Below are 15,532 nucleotides of genomic sequence, written 5' to 3' on the forward strand. Positions count from 1 at the left end.
AAATAGTGTTTTGTCAGATTAGATCAAGTAATTTTCCCGTCATCGCCGACTCTCCACGCACCACATCCCGTCGGACCACCCACCCGGCGCCGCACATCATCACCAGCACCCTCTCGCCCATCCCGCCTCCGAGCGCCTCTGTCAGTCCTCCGAAGAAGAGCGACGCGAAACACGCCCGGGATTCGGGATAGGCAAGGCAGGGTAAGTGAGCGGCAGCGCAAGGAGCATCAAAGCATCGGGAGGAAGGACGGGAAGTGTGGCAGTAACGCGTGTGGGTGCGGCTCGAGTGCTCAGTTATCTTCATCCAAAACGAGGAAGGAGATTTTTAAAGATTGTTTTTCTTTTTTGTTTCCTTCCTACGGGAAGAAGAAGAAGAAGAAGGAGAAGAGAAGAAGAAGAAGAAGAAGAAGGGAGGGAGGGCTGCTGGAGTAGGGATATGGCATGATGGGATGGGTAGGGTTAGCGCGGCTTGGGCTGGGTTGGGCTGGGTTTGGGTTTGGGTTGCTCCGTCGTCGCTGTCTGGGCCGCCGGGTACACCAGATTACCGGGGTGGCGGAAGGTGACCGGTGCCCAAACTCTTTTCCACGTCGAACGGACAAGACAAGAGAAAGCGACGGGGGCGAGGGGGACGAGCGAGGCGGGAGCTGAGAGGAGGTGGAGGAGGAGGAGGGGGAGGGGGAGAAGGCAAATGGAGAAGGCAAAGGGTGACACAGAGCACGGAGCTGTGGCCGGTCAAGCGAAGAGATGCAGAGAGAGAGAACACAGCGAAGAAGGGAATGCATACAAGGGAGGGGAGGGAGAGTCTGTGTCATGCCTGACAGAACAGAGACAAAGGTGAGTGAATGAGTAAGTGAGAAGGGATTCTGGATGCCCGTCATACGTTTTCGCGTCAACTTCGTTCCTCCGAATATCAGCACTTTGCATGCGGCTTAGTGAGGGGGAGGGAAAGGGCTGCGTAGGAGGGGGGTGGTAGTGGGTTGGTGGTGGGTTGGTCACTCAGCCAGCGGTGGTGGGTTGGTGGTGGTGGTGGTGATGGTGGTGGAGATGGTGGTGGTGGTGGTGGTGGTGGTGGTGGTCGGGTTTATTCAGATTGCGCCTAGCTCGCCCTCGTACCTTCCCTTCCGTCCTTTGCTTCGAGGCTTTGCTTGGTTTACTTGCGCGGGAAAGTGAGTGTGTGTGGTTGACTCTGACATAAATAAGGCGTTTTCCCCCGACCTTGGACTTGTGCTGATTTTTTTCTTAACTCTGAACTGTCCTCTGCCCCACTAAATTCACCCCATTAGGCGATTCGCTGCCTTTCTTTGTCCGGTCAATTGCCCGCTTCCGGCAGTCGTCTCTCTCCCGACGACCACACCGCCACAGCCCGCCGCAACTCGCATATCGACTCCACACATCCCTCCCAATCCAGCGATATTATCTCACTCACTCACCCACTCCCGTCTGTCGGCCAAAACGTCTCATTAAGCCGCCATCGCTGCTTCATCCCCACAAAGAAACAAGACGTAAAGAAGAAGAAAGAAAGAAAGAAAGAGAGACAGTGTGTTGGAGTGAGAGAAAAGAAAAGAGAAGAAAGGAAAAAAGAAAGAACAGAAAATAATAGAAGGGAGAGAGGGCGAAAAGAAAGAAGGCGAAAAAGGAAATGTCCGAATACTATTACGATCCTGTCCACGCTTCAGCCCAAGCGACGACTAGCCACCATCTTCAGCATCACCAACATCACCCACCTCCACTGTCATCCCTGTCGCCTCCTCCTCCACCCTCACAATCCCAGAGTGCTTTCGTGGATCTGTTCCCCCACGCCGCATCGCCCCCTCCACTCCAACACCACCACCAGCAGCAGCTACTGCATCACGGGCATCATCACCAGATACTTCAACATCAACACCGGCACCAGCAACAACTACAAATACAACAACAACAGCTACAGCTACACTTACAGCTACAGCACCAGCAACAACAGCAGCACCAGCAACAGCAACAACAACTCCAGCAACAGCAACAACAATTCCAGCAACAACTCCAGCAACAACAACAACTCCACTACCACAATAACAACAACGACAACAACGACAACAACTCCCAGCAGCTTCTCAACAACAACCAGAACAACTATCCCCTCGCATCCTCCTCCTCCCCTCCACCCACCCTCGCGATGCAAGCACCGCCACCGACCTCGCCACCGCCGGGTGCAAAACCTAAAGCCACCCGACGCCGTAGAAACGTCAAAACGGAAGTGGTTGACGATCCGAGCGACAGCAACAGCAGCTCTGGTAACAACCAAACTGCCTCACCCCCGGTTCCGTCAATTCCGTCTGCCAATGCTCCCCGCTACGTGCATATCAAAACTAAGTTCCCAGTGGCGAGGATCAAGCGCATAATGCAGGCCGATGAAGACGTCGGGAAAGTCGCACAGGTTCGTCCACTCCCACATCGCAACTTTGTTTTATGCCCTCTTCCACCTTACCCTTCAATACCCACCCCCTTACCCCCCGTTCTGCCCTACTCTGTAGGCGCTCAACCACCTATTACAATACCCCTCGCTCGCCCTAATCTCCCTCATGCAGGGTATGGAATGCCCCCTCCATTTGGCGCTATCCATCTCCCGCTGTTCGGCTGGGTACCCGCGCCGACCCGTGGCTAATCAATCATGTTTCTGCGCCTCCAGGTAACTCCGGTCGTCGTCAACAAAGCCCTTGAATTGTTCATGATCTCTCTGTGCGACAAGGCGTCCGAAGAAGCCCGTCTGCGCAACAGCAAACGCATCACCGCCGGCCATCTCAAGCAGGCGATCCTTCACGTCGAGCAGTTCGATTTCCTCGCCGACATCATCCAGAAGATCGCCGACATCCCCGCTCCGTCGGCCGAAGGTGCCAACCTGACCAATAACGGATCCGATAGCCCCGAGGATGTTCAGCCAGCAAAGAAGACCAGAAGGCCGAGACAGAAAAAGGTTAAAGATGAGGACGCGTTCTAGAATCTACAACAGTGAGAGACAGCAGCAGCAGCAGCAGCAACACGGTGTTAGAGGCGCGGGTCGGTCCGTGGTTTCTTTAGGTTCTTCTGCTAGTTCTCATAGACATCCGGCTCGACAAGTTTGGCATTGGATTAGGATACTTTTTTTCGAGGTCGATAGGGGCATTCTTTGATCTTGCGGGGGAGTCTGTTGGTGCTCCTGATGTGTCTTATCTGTTTTTTTCTTCTTTTCCTAACTTTGCGTGCTCGATCTGCTTTCCACGGGGTGTCACTTGCTTGGTTTGGTTTTGGTTTTAACGGAGGGTCTGCTTGATTTTTCTTTTTTGTGCGTTTGCTTGCTCGTTTGCTTGCACGGCTGGGGGAGTCTCTGGGGGCATGGGTTTGGCATTTCTTTTCACACCTGGGGGTCAATTCTTTGTATTACTAGGGTTTCTTCTCTTCTGTTCTTCTCCTTCTTCTTCTCTTGGGATGGATGGGCGTGCGTGCTTTTTGCCGTGTGTCTGGCGCCGGGACATGCGTGGTTCTTTCCTTTGAATACTACGTGCGGGCGGGTGGTGAGAGGCGGGTTCTGTTTGAGCCCTGACATGGCCTTTGCGGTTGAAAGCGTGACGGACAGACAGCAGGTGATGTCGGGTGAAGTCAACCATTATATGTAGTAGTGAAGCACGGACCACGCGAAATGACGTATCGCTCGCTACTATGGAGCTAGAGTAGAGCAGAGCCGACCGCCGTCGTCTCATCCCACTTCCCCACAGCCAGCCAACCAACCAACCCCACAGCCAACGCCATCACCCCCATCTCCAAAATGGTGCTCTCTTCGGCCACGACCGAAGACTCGAACTTCGGCTCCTCCGATAGCGATGATGCATACAACACCAGCTCGAGCGCGTACCCTCCGCACCCACCGATCACTCGAATTCTCGGGCTCTCCTCCGGGACCTTCTCGGACGCGGCGAAGGAGCGGTTCATCCAGCTGCAGCTCGCCGTAGCAGAGCGCGAGTTCGGCTTCCGGCCGTCAGCGGTGGAGCACGAGGGGCTCGCATACTACAACGCAGTCTTCTACGCGGCGGAGTCAAAAGGCTCGTTGTATGGGACGCTCGCGGGCGGGGCGATCGGCGCGCTGATGACGCGGCGGCAGCGCAACGTCGGCTTCCTCTTCCGCGGCATTGGCAATCGGCTAGGTGTCCAGCCCAAGTGGCAGCTCCTGGCTAGCAGGCTGACGAATTTTGCGTTTATTACGGCGGTTGGACGCCTCTGGGGGATCACGAGTTATGGTGTGCAGGCGTTTAATCAGACTGCGAAGATGCAGAGAGAGGATCCCAATATGAAACGGTACCTTGAGGCGAGGGATCGCTGGCTGGCGCAGAGGCAGAAGGAGGGGAGGGCGGGGGTTACGAGGGCCGTCATGCAGGTCGGCCAGGAGGCGCAGAGGGCGAGGGAGCGGCAGCAGCAGGACGAAGGGGATCCGCAGAGTCTCGGCGGGGTGGACTTCTACGAGGATAGGAAGCCGGCGGATGGTAGTGCCAGCGGCGTGGTGGAAGATAGCGGCGAGACTAGGAGGATCAGCATGGAGGCGAAAGTGGGCGCGCGCAGGAAGAGGGAGGCGGATGCGGAAAACGTCAGGCAGCGCGCGAATGAACGGCACACCGATGATGATCCGTTCTTTGGCGATTCCGAGCAGACGCAGTCGGATGACTCCCGGGTTGTCAGGGCGAGGCAGAATAACAACTCTCAGGGCGGATCGGCGTGGGATCGCCTGCGCCGTGGTGAGCAGGGTGATGCCGCCAACAGGGACGATTCCACTGCTTCCGCGTGGCCGAGGAGATCGGCCATGAAGGGGTTTGAGCAGTCGGAGGCGAAGGAGGACTCGTTCTCGTTCAGTACGGGAGACCGCGAGAGGGCGAAGGAGGAGGCGCAGAGGTTGTTCGACGAGAGGGTTGAGAAGGAACGGCGTGGCGAGGGGAGGGATGGATTCGCCAAAGAGGTGAATCATAACAGGGAAGGCAGGCAGTGATGGACCGCATCTCTTACATGTAGAGTAAACTGTATTTTAGTTAACGAAACTGTACTTAAGTTTGTGTATCGGGGAGACAAATATCGTGAGCCATGGATGCTGATGAAAGGCTAAAGGATTAGTGAAAGCACGCCAGCCATAGTTTCCTTCAAAAGATGCCTCGGGACCAGCCCTTCGAAGTGATTTATATTCAACTCGAACCAACCGATGTGAGAACCCATGATGACGTGCGTGCGGCTCCTTCGTAGAGTACTTCCACCCGTTGCTACAAATCCCTGCACACACGTCTTCCACGCTAGACACCTTCCACCACGCGTTTTCGGATTTAACTCTCCCACCTTTACCTTTGACAACTCTCGTTCAGTTGTCTCTGTCTCGACTCCTCGAACGATGACCCCGCGGATCTTCCCACCAATACCGATCCCCAGCAGCACGGATGCCGACCTCCTCCCGTCGGACATAATCTGCTTTGGCAGCGACGATGAATGCGATGAGGGTGCACGGGACCGCCGCATCGTCATGATTGCTGAGAACTATCTGCGCGGCTATGGCGTGTACATGCACTCTGCGGTACTTAAGGGGCCCGTCGAGAAGAGTCCGTGGAGGGGGATGGAGAGGAAGAGGAAGAGGGAGAGGGAGTACCTCGGTGCTGCAGGTGAATGTAGCGCCGAAGAAGATGGAGAAACAGGAGGACCCCAGGATCGTAGACTATTTTGCGAAGGCGAAGGTTGGGACTGGGAAGAGCGCGGAGAAGAGGGTGGGAACTACTACTACTACTACAATGGCAACCACAACTGCAACTACAATGGCAACTACAACTACAGAACCCTCCTCCTCTTCCGGCTCCCCCAACTCCTCCGGTCCCTCCTCCGACTCACTACCACTCCCTCGAAACCTGCAGCCCGACCCGGCGCCCACCCAGCAGCTCCCAATACCCGTCAACATCACCGTCGACATCCGGATCGCCTCCTCGCCGCCTCCGTCGTCGCAACCTCGACGCAAACGAAAGCTCGAGGTCGAGATTGGAAACGGTCAGGAGAAGGAGGAGACGGAGAAGGAGACCAAGAAATATACCCCCATGATTATCGACTGGAAAAAGAAGCGGCCCAAGATCGATTTTGCCGCGCTCAGTCCGGTGGTCGCGAAGCGCCGTCGTAAGGAGAGTGACAAGAACAAGGACAGTGGGGCCGCGGGGAGGAGGAGTAGGAGCAGGAGGGTCACTGCTAGTGGCGAGAGGGAGATGCAAACGGAGGCGGGGGAGAAGGTCAAGGGAAAGGCTGGTGCGAAACGGAAGGAGACTCCTATAGAGGAGACGAAGGGAAAGGCTAGTGCGAAACGGAAGCAGACGCCTATGGACGAGACGATACATGTTGCCATGAATGCGGGGGAAGCAGGTCCTTCCGGGAGTGCGGATAAGGAGAAGAGGAGAGGAAGCAGAGGAGTCAGCGGTGGTGTCAATTCGCCGGACAGATCAGCACAAGCTACAGAAGAGAAGGAGACGACGGTGGAGAAGGCCGCTGTCGGCAAACCGGCGGAACCGGAGGAGGAAAAGGCGCTACAGGCCTCCGCCCGGAATGCCGAAGGTGTCGACAATGGCGGGGAGAAGATGAGGACCGGGAGCGGGATTGGCATCTCCACACCTGCGAGGAAATCCACATCACCTTCCGTGGAGGATACAATCCAAGTAGCCTCGGTCTCAAGGAAATCATCACCGTCGAAGCCCGTTACCACCAACTCCCCCTCGAAGTCCCCGGAGCCTGCTACCTCGACAAACCCCCACGTAACACTCACCCATCCAGTGCAACCCACACCGCACCGAACCTCGAGCGAAACCCGCGAAACCGAAGAAATCTGCAGCCAAGTGATCAGCAACTACATCCAGCACATGGCGGCGCCACCAGAGACGCCTTATACATGGCAATCGACGCAGGCACAGCTGCTCGCCGCACAGGACGGCTTCTTCAACGCGATGGCCGACTCGCCGATCCGCTTCGATTACACCACTCCCGAGGGCCGAAAGAAATCCCAGCTGAACAACAGTGCCACTCCAGACCTGTCATGGGGGATCCTACCATCAACCATGGCACACCCACCACTCCAGGTCGCACCCTCAACAATCGGCAAACCACCGCCCAGCACCTCCCCCTGGACAGCCTCTAAACCCCCACCACCTGCACCCGCACCCAAAACCCCAGGCGACTTTCTACAAGACACTCCAGTCATCCGACCTCCGCCCCTACCCGCCACACCACTAAGCAACGGCTTCACCCTCTCCGCCCCGTCAACCAGCGAACTGACGCCCTTCGGCGCCTTCGCCACGCCCGCCTCCCTCCCCTCCTCCGCCTCGCAATCCCGCTGCGGCCAGCCCGCGCAGCCCCTGCTAAGCCTGAGCTTTGAAAACTCCCCCGAGAACATCAACTCGCCAAGCCCTAGCGGCCTCAGCGGCCCCAGCTCGCCGTCCCCCGACGACTCGGTCCACGAGATGATGGGCATCATGGGCAGCGGCGTGTGGGACATCGATGAAGAGCTGAGGAAGATGGCGGGGAGCTCGACACCTACCTCTACTACGGGGAACAAGAAGAGGAGGCCGAGGCAGAGGCAGAAGGTGAGCGGAAAGTGACGAGGTGATGCGTTTGATGATGCGTGCGTTTTCCTTTTCCTTTTCCTTTTCCTTTTCTCTTTTCCTTTTGATCAGATCAGGCGGTGGCGGCGGCGTTCGGGCTTGCTTTTAGAAAATTCATCTTTTTTTGTACATACAGCAATCAATAGAGGGAGGAGGGGTAAGTGGGGTACATGTGTGTAGTAGTAGATTTTCTGTACTTTTATTGGCGGGGTTTAAGGGGAGTGGATCATAAAGGATGGGATGGGATACCTACCAACGCGGGAAGAAATTCGGGTTGGTATGGTACACGGTGAAATAAGCAGTACTATATCATGTTACCTCGACCTTGAGAACAAAGACAGCCGATAACTGCCACGAGACGAGGAGAGGATCGCGAGAGAGCAGACCCCCACAATTCGCTGGTCACTTCTCGGAACGGAACGACGGAACGGGCCAACTCCGCGAACTCCGACTTTACCAGTCGTGTTCTGTGCGAGAAGGTGAGAGTGATATTCGTGACCCAACTACCACCGTAACCACTACCGCCGCTACCACCACCACCCCGCCGCCACGACCACCACTATGCCATGACCACCCCCACCACGACTACCAAGTTCCAACGACATGCCATGCGGAAAGCTTGCCACAACCAGCTAGGTAGATAATCAATCCCCAAGACCCAAGACCCAAGACCCAATCCCCAAGACCCCAACTTCCCAAGACACTCGGCAAGGCACTCAGCGGCCGCCGAGGGCTTGCACTGTTGTATTGTACATAACCCCAAGACTCTCCGCTCGGCGCCGAGGGCTTGTCCACAACTGCAAGACTCCGCCGAGGTCTTGTAACGCCAGCTTGTAACCAGCCAAGAAGCATTAGATACATACTCAATTACTCGCTGTGCGCACGGCTCAGAAATCCACCAAGAGTTCCGCCGCGCCGTTTGGTATAATATGATATGTATGCCCCTAAATTCTCTCGCTTGCTCGCTCGCTGAGGTAGGTGCCCCCCGTTCCTCCCATCTATGATATAACCAACCAACCAGCCAACCAACCAACCGGACCCCGGGATAAAGTATCTACATTAAATAGGTAGAAGAAGAGAAGAGAACAGAAGAGAACAGAAGAGAACAGAAAGAGAACAGAAAGAGAACATAAAGAGAACAGAAGAAGAAAAGTGAAAAAGTGAAAAGAAGAAGAAAAGTGAAAAAGTGAAAAGAAGAGAAAGAAGAGAATACCCCAGGTACTTGATAGGTAGAAATGCACAAAGTAGGTAGGTAGGTATGAAGATGAAGAGTGCATGCAATGGATGAATTGAAATACCCAGTGCCAGTGCCAGTGATAACGAAATGAAATACAAAGCTCTCGTAAAATTATGTACCAGAATCGAACTCCCCCCCTCCCCCCCTCCCATCAACAACTAATTGGACGGCGGCGCGGCCTTGCTGAGCGGAGTAAGCGGCGTCAGCGGCGTCCGCAGTGCCATGAACTCCTTCCACTGCTCGTTGCACGTGTTCTCGACCCAGCAGCCGGCGAAATGTATCACGAGCTGTCCCTTCTCCCAGCTCATGATGGGGACATTCCTGAGCGGGTACGAGTTGATGAGGGTTTGCGGGAACAGCGCCATGTGCTCGCGGACCACTTCATGTTCCTTGATCAGATGCATCTACAACGCAGTCATCCGTTAGCCACCCGGTTCGTGCCTGGATTACGTACAGGGGAAGCAAACACATACCATAGCATCCTGCTCCTGCGCGATCCAGTTCTCGCGGACAAACATGGGATCGGACCACATGTCGACGAACATGCGGGTGAACTCGCTCCGGCGGATCAGGAAGCTCCCCGCGTTCACGCCGTTCGGGTCCTGCGAGACGATCAGATCGACGTTGTTGGGGTTGATGGTCTTGAGCGTCCTGGAGCCGGAAAGGCCTCCGCCGGACCTGTTCATCTCGACGTCCAATTGGGCATTTTTCAAGATCGCTTCGTGGGAGAGGAGATGGCTCCGCAGGTCTATGTCCGGTGTCATAATGATTGCATCCAGATCCAGCCACCAGATCCATTTTGCCTGCGGATACAGGTTGAAAGTCTCGACGATGGCCGGAAGCTTGGCCCATACCGGGTGTGCGCTGCCGATGTCGTACTTGGAGATGTTGAGGAACTGATAGTGGTAGCCGTGGCGATCGGCGTATTCCTGGCGGTTGGGCGTGATGTCTTCGAGGATGTTCTCGATTCCGCCGTTGTGACCTTTACCGTCCGATGCGGCGAGCAGGACGATCTCGTCCGGCTTGGGGCCGTCGGGGGTGTGCACCATGTCCGCTGGGACCGAGAAGCTCCCAAGGCGAACCTTGATCTTCTTGTATTCGGCCAAAGCTTTCTGCTGAGCCTCCTATTCACGGGACACCTCTGGTGAGCAACCGAAATTGAATCATTTCCATTCCCGGAGGAGAGAGAAAAAAAAGGTGAAACAAACCTCCTTCTTCCGCTTGGACTCGGCAGCCTCCTTCTTCTTCCTCTCTTCTTCCTTCTTCTTCGCCTCCTGTTCTATCCGCTTCTTCTCTTCGGCCGACAGCATGTTGGGAGTTCCGGGCACATTGCCGGGCTGCAACACCGAGTTCGCCGCCAGTTGCTGGTGAGCGCCCTGGAGGCTCTCGTCCACCTCGCCCACCACCGCGTCCACCACCACGTCCACCGGCCCCTTTCCTCCTCCTCCTCCTCCTCCTCCTCCTGCCCCTCCAGCGACATTCGGGTTGAGTGATGTCGCATACGAACTCGACGAGAATTGTGAGAACGAGAAGTAACAGAGTGCGAGCGCGACCACGGCCAGTACCGCGAATCTGTTTCGTTGTGCCCCGTCAGTTTACTGCTACGTACGACAAGGCTGTGCTCGGAACTCTCTCTCCCTCCCTCCATCCCAAGGGATGAGAGTAGTGGATGCAGGGCGGCGGCGGCGGCGGGGAATGCGAAGGTACGGACATGAAGGGGGGAGGGGGGAGGAGGGGCGGCAAACTTTGTTATTAACCGTGACATTATTAGCGATTAGGTATATATACGGCCGAAGCGCAACGTGGACAATGCGTTGTAGATATGCGTAGGTAGTCCAACCTTCCCCTACGCTGCCGATGGTTGGAGGGAGGAGTGCGTGATGCTTGATGAACGAGTCCTTTTTGTCTAGCTGGAGCGAGCGTGGAGTCCGATCGTATGTATTACGGCCGTGTCGTGCATGTAGGGAGAGTGTAGGGCGAAGGCCGGAGTCGGGCCGGACGAAGGTGATATATAAAAATGGAAGCTAGGATGGTGGTAGTGGTATGTGGTAGTGGTGGTGGGTGGCAGTGGGTTGGTGTGGAGGCGGCGTGTATGTAATGTGGTGTGGAGGGCGAAGGGGTCTAGAAGAAACACTGCTGGCCCTTTGTTCGGTTGGCAAGCAGAGACTCTCGGATACGAACGGGGTTCACAGCTACTGGTGACTAGCGGGAGGGAAGGCCAAATAAAATAACACAAACTGTTACTTTTTGGTTATCCAGGTTCTCTGCTGCAGGAGAGGCAGGCAGCCGGCCCTTAAGAGTGCCTAGCACCCGATGGTAGGAGATTTGTGGCCTTGCCACAAACACGCAGGCAGAAGCGCTAGCGCCTCGGTCTGTGCCTGCTCCCCCTTGGCGGCAATAATGCCATGATATCGAGGTGCAGTGTGCAGTGTGCAGAATGCTGAGGTGAGGTACAATACCGTGTTTACCAAGCCACTCAAGGGGCACCGGCACAGCCCGGTATCCGTCGTATAGCACATATCTGCAATCATAGCTACCCGTATGATGCTTCCTTGCTTGGGGCTTCGTGGTCGTATCCATCATGTCGTGGGGTGTCGTCGTACACACTATCCCCAACCCCGCAGACCGGTCGCGCTGTTCGCTTGTGTTTCGCCCTTTTCTTCGCTTGTCTATCGTCCTTTTCCTGCCCTTTTCTTCTTCGTCGTGGGACCTGCCACGTCCGGCGGAATACAGCCCGATTGTGGTGACAACCTCCGAGTCACCCGGTCTTCAGGAGAAGTGAGTAAATCCAATGCCGAGCCAGCTGCTGGCCGCTAAGCACTGCGTTGCCGATGAGCACGTGAGCATCTGGTGGATACATACTTTTTGATTACTTCTCTGCCTACATACTCAGCCATGTTCGGGCGAAAGCGCCTGGGAATCATGATGCCGGTAGGGGGTCAAGAGGACGCACATAAAGAGATAATTAGCCACAGTATGCAGTGGCGAGATTAAAAGGCAAGGCACGGTAGCTGCCATTCGTCGTTCCAATCATCGAGTCGTACATCCCGGGGGTGATTGTCGGGGATTCGAAACGAGAGCGAGCGAGAACACACAACGAAAGGGGAGGTTAGATAAACACATCCGAATCCGAAGCAAGTGCTGACGGAGCGTGTGACACAGCACATGACGACTTCACCGGACGGTTATGTATGTATGCGAGTAGAGTACAACGCGCGTATGCAATCGTGCTTTCTCTCGGTCCGCCAAACTCCTCCCTGCTCTGCAATATCTACCTACCTGGGTTCGCATTCCTCATGCCAGTGTGGTCTCTTCGCTACGAACCGTGGGCCGGTTGCATTCCGTTGGCTGCGTCTGTCGCGTTTCGACTTGGCGTTTGTTTCGTACTCTGAATACCCATAGTACAGAAGTATCTGCTCAGAGCGGCCGGACTTATTCCCACTCCCGAGTACCGGTATGTCTAGCCACCACAGGTCCACAACTTCCTGCCAGGCCTCCAGATCTTTTCACGACCCCATAGGCCACTTTCGATACGACGATGCAGGCCATCGGGAAGACCTGGACATCCTGCGTCAACTCGTCGTACGATTGCGCGACTTCCGGGTGGTAGCTATGCATTCTATGTAGGCAGAGTGTCGAAAACATAATTGCTGGCGCATGTCGTGTCACTCGCACATTCCGCTGTCAAACAACACCTGCAACATTCCGTCGATATCGCAAATAAAACAGGAAGATCTCTCTCTCTCCGTCACATCGTGGCAATAGAGCTTTATCTCTTCCCCCACGGAGCTGTAGGAAAGGTCGAGTCCACGGGCTCGATGACCGACCTGTAAACCCAACCCAACCAGGTCCGTTACACGGCGCGGTATGTATCTCCCATACCCCTCCGCCGTCTATCTATATCCTCGCTCCTCGACACCTCACTCGACCACTCGGCCGGAATAGTAGGATGCGAAGACCACAAGGGTAGGTGGTCCACCGGAACCGGTCAAACAGTTTGAGCCGACGGGATCCGCGCTTTGTGGCCGTAGGCCCGTAGGTAATATAGTAAGGTTTGTTCCATTCGGTTGGCGGTTCGGTGACCGTGTTTCTCGGCTCCGTTTTTTCGTGTGGGCGTTCACCGACCCGGACGGCTGGGTCGATGCGCCGGACTAGGCGGTGCAGCTATCCTATATACATACTCAAATCGTCAGCAGTGAGGCGGCCCGGTGAGTACATAGCTGGGTGATTTGCGTCCCGGTGGGTAGATAGCAGGGTGGTTTGCATCTCGGATGGCTGGCTGGCTTGTCAGCTCGTCTAGATGGTCCAATGAGTTCATCAATCTGGCCGATTTACCGAACCGGTGCTAGTGAGTAGAGTTCCTCCAGGAGCAATGTCACGCTTGCTAGAAATTGGGTTAACTTCACATTTTGATGGCATCAATTCAGTAGGGCGTAGAATACAAGGCTCTCAAGTTCATTTGTAATGGCCAGCAGAGTCAGTAACAACAGCGACGTAGGCTGTAACAGGCGTAAAAAAAACAATAGTGGAGGACCCAATCATGAAGGTAAGAAATGCTCATGCGCCGCCCACCCCAATGAAACGCACAAATCAAGTTGCCGCCGCCGCCGGAGGAGGAGGAGGAGCACCAGCACTCTGACCATTGCCCGCAGGACCTCCTGCCATACCTCCCCTAGGACCACCATCTCCTCTTCCGCCCCTTCCGCCGAACGGCTGACCTCTGCCACCGCGGTGTCCTCCGCGATGTCCTCCTCTTCCGAATGGTGGTCCGTGAACTCCAGCAGCGGGACCAGTGGGAGGAGTCGGGCTGGCGGGAACCTGTGGTGAGGCCGGAGCAGAGTTTCCTACTGCCATCATTCCTCCCCTGTGACCTCTCGGCCCTCTGTGTCTGCCTCCCCTCGGTCCGGTAGGTGTAGTGGGCGTGGTCGTTGCCGGGCCCTGCGGAATGCTTGTGTTGAGAGGGGCAAGAACAGGAGCAGAGGGACTGGCATTGACGCTGGAATTGCCAGAGGAGGTTTCACCCAGCGTGGATTCACGCTTCACTAGCATCGCCGCGGGGCTACCAGGGGCAAGGCCTGAGCTCTGGCTCCCGAGGATAGCGATCGGAGTTGAAGGTGCACTAGTACTGGTATTGGAAACGTTGGATTCTTCGCGCTCCAGCTTTGCAGCCCGTCGTTCGCGCCTAGAAGGGCGTTCGCGGGGCCTCTGCTGTGAACGGGAAGGCGAATCTGGAAGTTGCTGTGGTGTCCTGGGGGTAGTGGGCTCGGATCCAGTCACCGATGGTCCAAATGATGGGGTTGTAGGTGTTGTAACGAAAAGGGTCACGGGAGTAGTGGGAGTCGTCGAGGTTGGAGTCGCGGGCTCTGAGGGTGGAGCAGCCCTTCCGCGAGTACGCCGACCGCTGGCTGCCGTACCAATTCCCAGATCACGCTGAAGAATTGCAGCGACACCAGACATACCACCGCGCCGACGCTCGCGCTCTCTACGTCTGCCCTTTTCCCCAGTCTCTGGCTCCGGCGTGACTCCCTTTTCATCCGATTTCTGCGCAGCTTGGTTAGACGGACCTCTGGGCGCAGATGATGATACCGACGATGCCGCAATGTTCGACGCACCCTGCCGGACAAGACGGCTCGGACCCGAATCGGCTCGCTTCAAAAGCGCCAGAGGCTCGATTGCTTTCGAGCCATCTAGCTTCTCCTTCTCCTTCCCCTTTAGCTTCGCCTTCTCCCTCGCCCGGCGGTCCCTCTTAGGGCGGCCGCTATCGGAGGGCGCTTTCTCGGTAGCCTTGCTCTTTGCCTTGTCTCCTGGTGAAGCCTTTTGACTGCGGATAAACTCAATGAGGGGTGTGGTCTTCGGCTTCTCATACGGCTCATTCGTGGGCAACGGAACCGAGAGCGGGTCGTTGGCCGGGATGGAAGCAGGTGCATTTGCGTCGAGTGTAGGCGGGATTGCGCCCTCTGCCCCCCCCTCCGCGCCGGCAGAAGCTGCAGTAGGGTTTAGTAATGCGAGGAAAGCTTGAAAATCGGGGTCGGATTCGATCGTCCCAGCCCTAGTATCGACGCGCTGGACCTTCTTTGGAGCCTTTTGGAATGGCGAGAACTCCATTTGGGGCAACGATGAGTTTCCCTTGCTGTCCGTGAAAATGCCATGCGCTCGGATGGCATTGTTAAGAGCTGCGACTTGCATCGGATCCTTCATCTTGATATAGCATCGCGATGGTGTCGGAGCTTTGTTACGACTGCGCAAAATAGCTCATCAGCTATGCTTTGCGTGAGTAAAGTACAGTGGAGAACACAAACTCTTCCGGGATTTTGCCCTGGTTCCAGCTGAAGAAGTCGCAAGTGTCGTCGTTGACGTAGTTGCTCATTACACCGCGGAATTCGGATTCCTTGAGTAGACTGGGAAGGTGGCGGATCACAACCTTCAGGCGAACGGTGGGTTGTTGGCCATTGCCGGTGCTGCTGCTTTCCTTGTCCTTGCTGTGTCTTCCACCTCTCGGTCGTATTCTCGTCGGCGTGGCTTGAGCGGGCGCTGAAGACGCCATTGCTATGAGCAGTTCGAAGTTTGCGTGAAGGGAAGGTATCGGGGTCGCAGAGTGAGAGGCAGGGTTGTGTGTAAGGTAGTGGAGGTGGGAGAGTGGTTGTTGTATGTTTGCGGCTTAGTCAAGTTTAGAGGAAGAAGTTGA

General features: G+C 55.9%; 6 protein-coding genes across 6 annotated transcripts; 3 read left to right on the forward strand and 3 right to left on the reverse strand.

The window, feature by feature from the left end:
* Positions 1-314: 314 nt before the first annotated feature.
* BZA05DRAFT_402209 (uncharacterized protein) lies at positions 315-1,076 on the reverse strand. The gene has a single exon (XM_051484089.1). The coding sequence runs from the start codon at positions 876-878 to the stop codon at positions 357-359; it is 522 nt and encodes a 173-aa protein (XP_051338178.1). The 5' UTR covers positions 879-1,076; the 3' UTR covers positions 315-356.
* Positions 1,077-2,152: 1,076 nt separating this feature from the next.
* On the forward strand, positions 2,153-2,974 carry BZA05DRAFT_339367 (DNA polymerase-like protein epsilon subunit C; the record flags this gene model as incomplete). The annotated part of the gene is made up of 2 exons (XM_051480933.1): positions 2,153-2,413; positions 2,666-2,974. 2 exons carry the CDS (start codon positions 2,153-2,155, stop codon positions 2,972-2,974), a joined length of 570 nt encoding a protein of 189 aa, XP_051338179.1.
* A 714-nt stretch (positions 2,975-3,688) lies between these two features.
* On the forward strand, positions 3,689-5,126 carry BZA05DRAFT_402214 (uncharacterized protein). The gene has a single exon (XM_051484090.1). It carries the CDS (start codon positions 3,779-3,781, stop codon positions 4,985-4,987), a length of 1,209 nt encoding a protein of 402 aa, XP_051338180.1. The 5' UTR covers positions 3,689-3,778; the 3' UTR covers positions 4,988-5,126.
* A 161-nt stretch (positions 5,127-5,287) lies between these two features.
* BZA05DRAFT_402215 (uncharacterized protein) lies at positions 5,288-7,675 on the forward strand. The gene is made up of 2 exons (XM_051484091.1): positions 5,288-5,557; positions 5,643-7,675. Exons 1-2 carry the CDS (start codon positions 5,378-5,380, stop codon positions 7,605-7,607), a joined length of 2,145 nt encoding a protein of 714 aa, XP_051338181.1. The 5' UTR covers positions 5,288-5,377; the 3' UTR covers positions 7,608-7,675.
* A 1,330-nt stretch (positions 7,676-9,005) lies between these two features.
* BZA05DRAFT_419802 (galactosyl transferase GMA12/MNN10 family-domain-containing protein) lies at positions 9,006-10,560 on the reverse strand (the record flags this gene model as incomplete). Its single annotated transcript, XM_051485607.1, has 4 exons — positions 9,006-9,251; positions 9,321-9,971; positions 10,056-10,419; positions 10,457-10,560. The coding sequence occupies 4 exons, from the start codon at positions 10,558-10,560 to the stop codon at positions 9,006-9,008; spliced, it is 1,365 nt and encodes a 454-aa protein (XP_051338182.1).
* Positions 10,561-13,243: 2,683 nt separating this feature from the next.
* On the reverse strand, positions 13,244-15,514 carry BZA05DRAFT_402222 (Smg-4/UPF3 family-domain-containing protein). Its single transcript, XM_051484092.1, has 2 exons — positions 15,147-15,514; positions 13,244-15,085 (listed from the first exon to the last, which is right to left on the reverse strand). Exons 1-2 carry the CDS (start codon positions 15,389-15,391, stop codon positions 13,438-13,440), a joined length of 1,893 nt encoding a protein of 630 aa, XP_051338183.1. The 5' UTR covers positions 15,392-15,514; the 3' UTR covers positions 13,244-13,437.
* Positions 15,515-15,532: the final 18 nt, after the last annotated feature.

This window comes from Tricharina praecox, assembly GCF_024521635.1.
Source record: "Tricharina praecox strain CBS 144465 chromosome Unknown BZA05scaffold_17, whole genome shotgun sequence".
In the NCBI taxonomy this organism is placed as follows: Eukaryota; Fungi; Ascomycota; class Pezizomycetes; order Pezizales; family Pyronemataceae; genus Tricharina; species Tricharina praecox.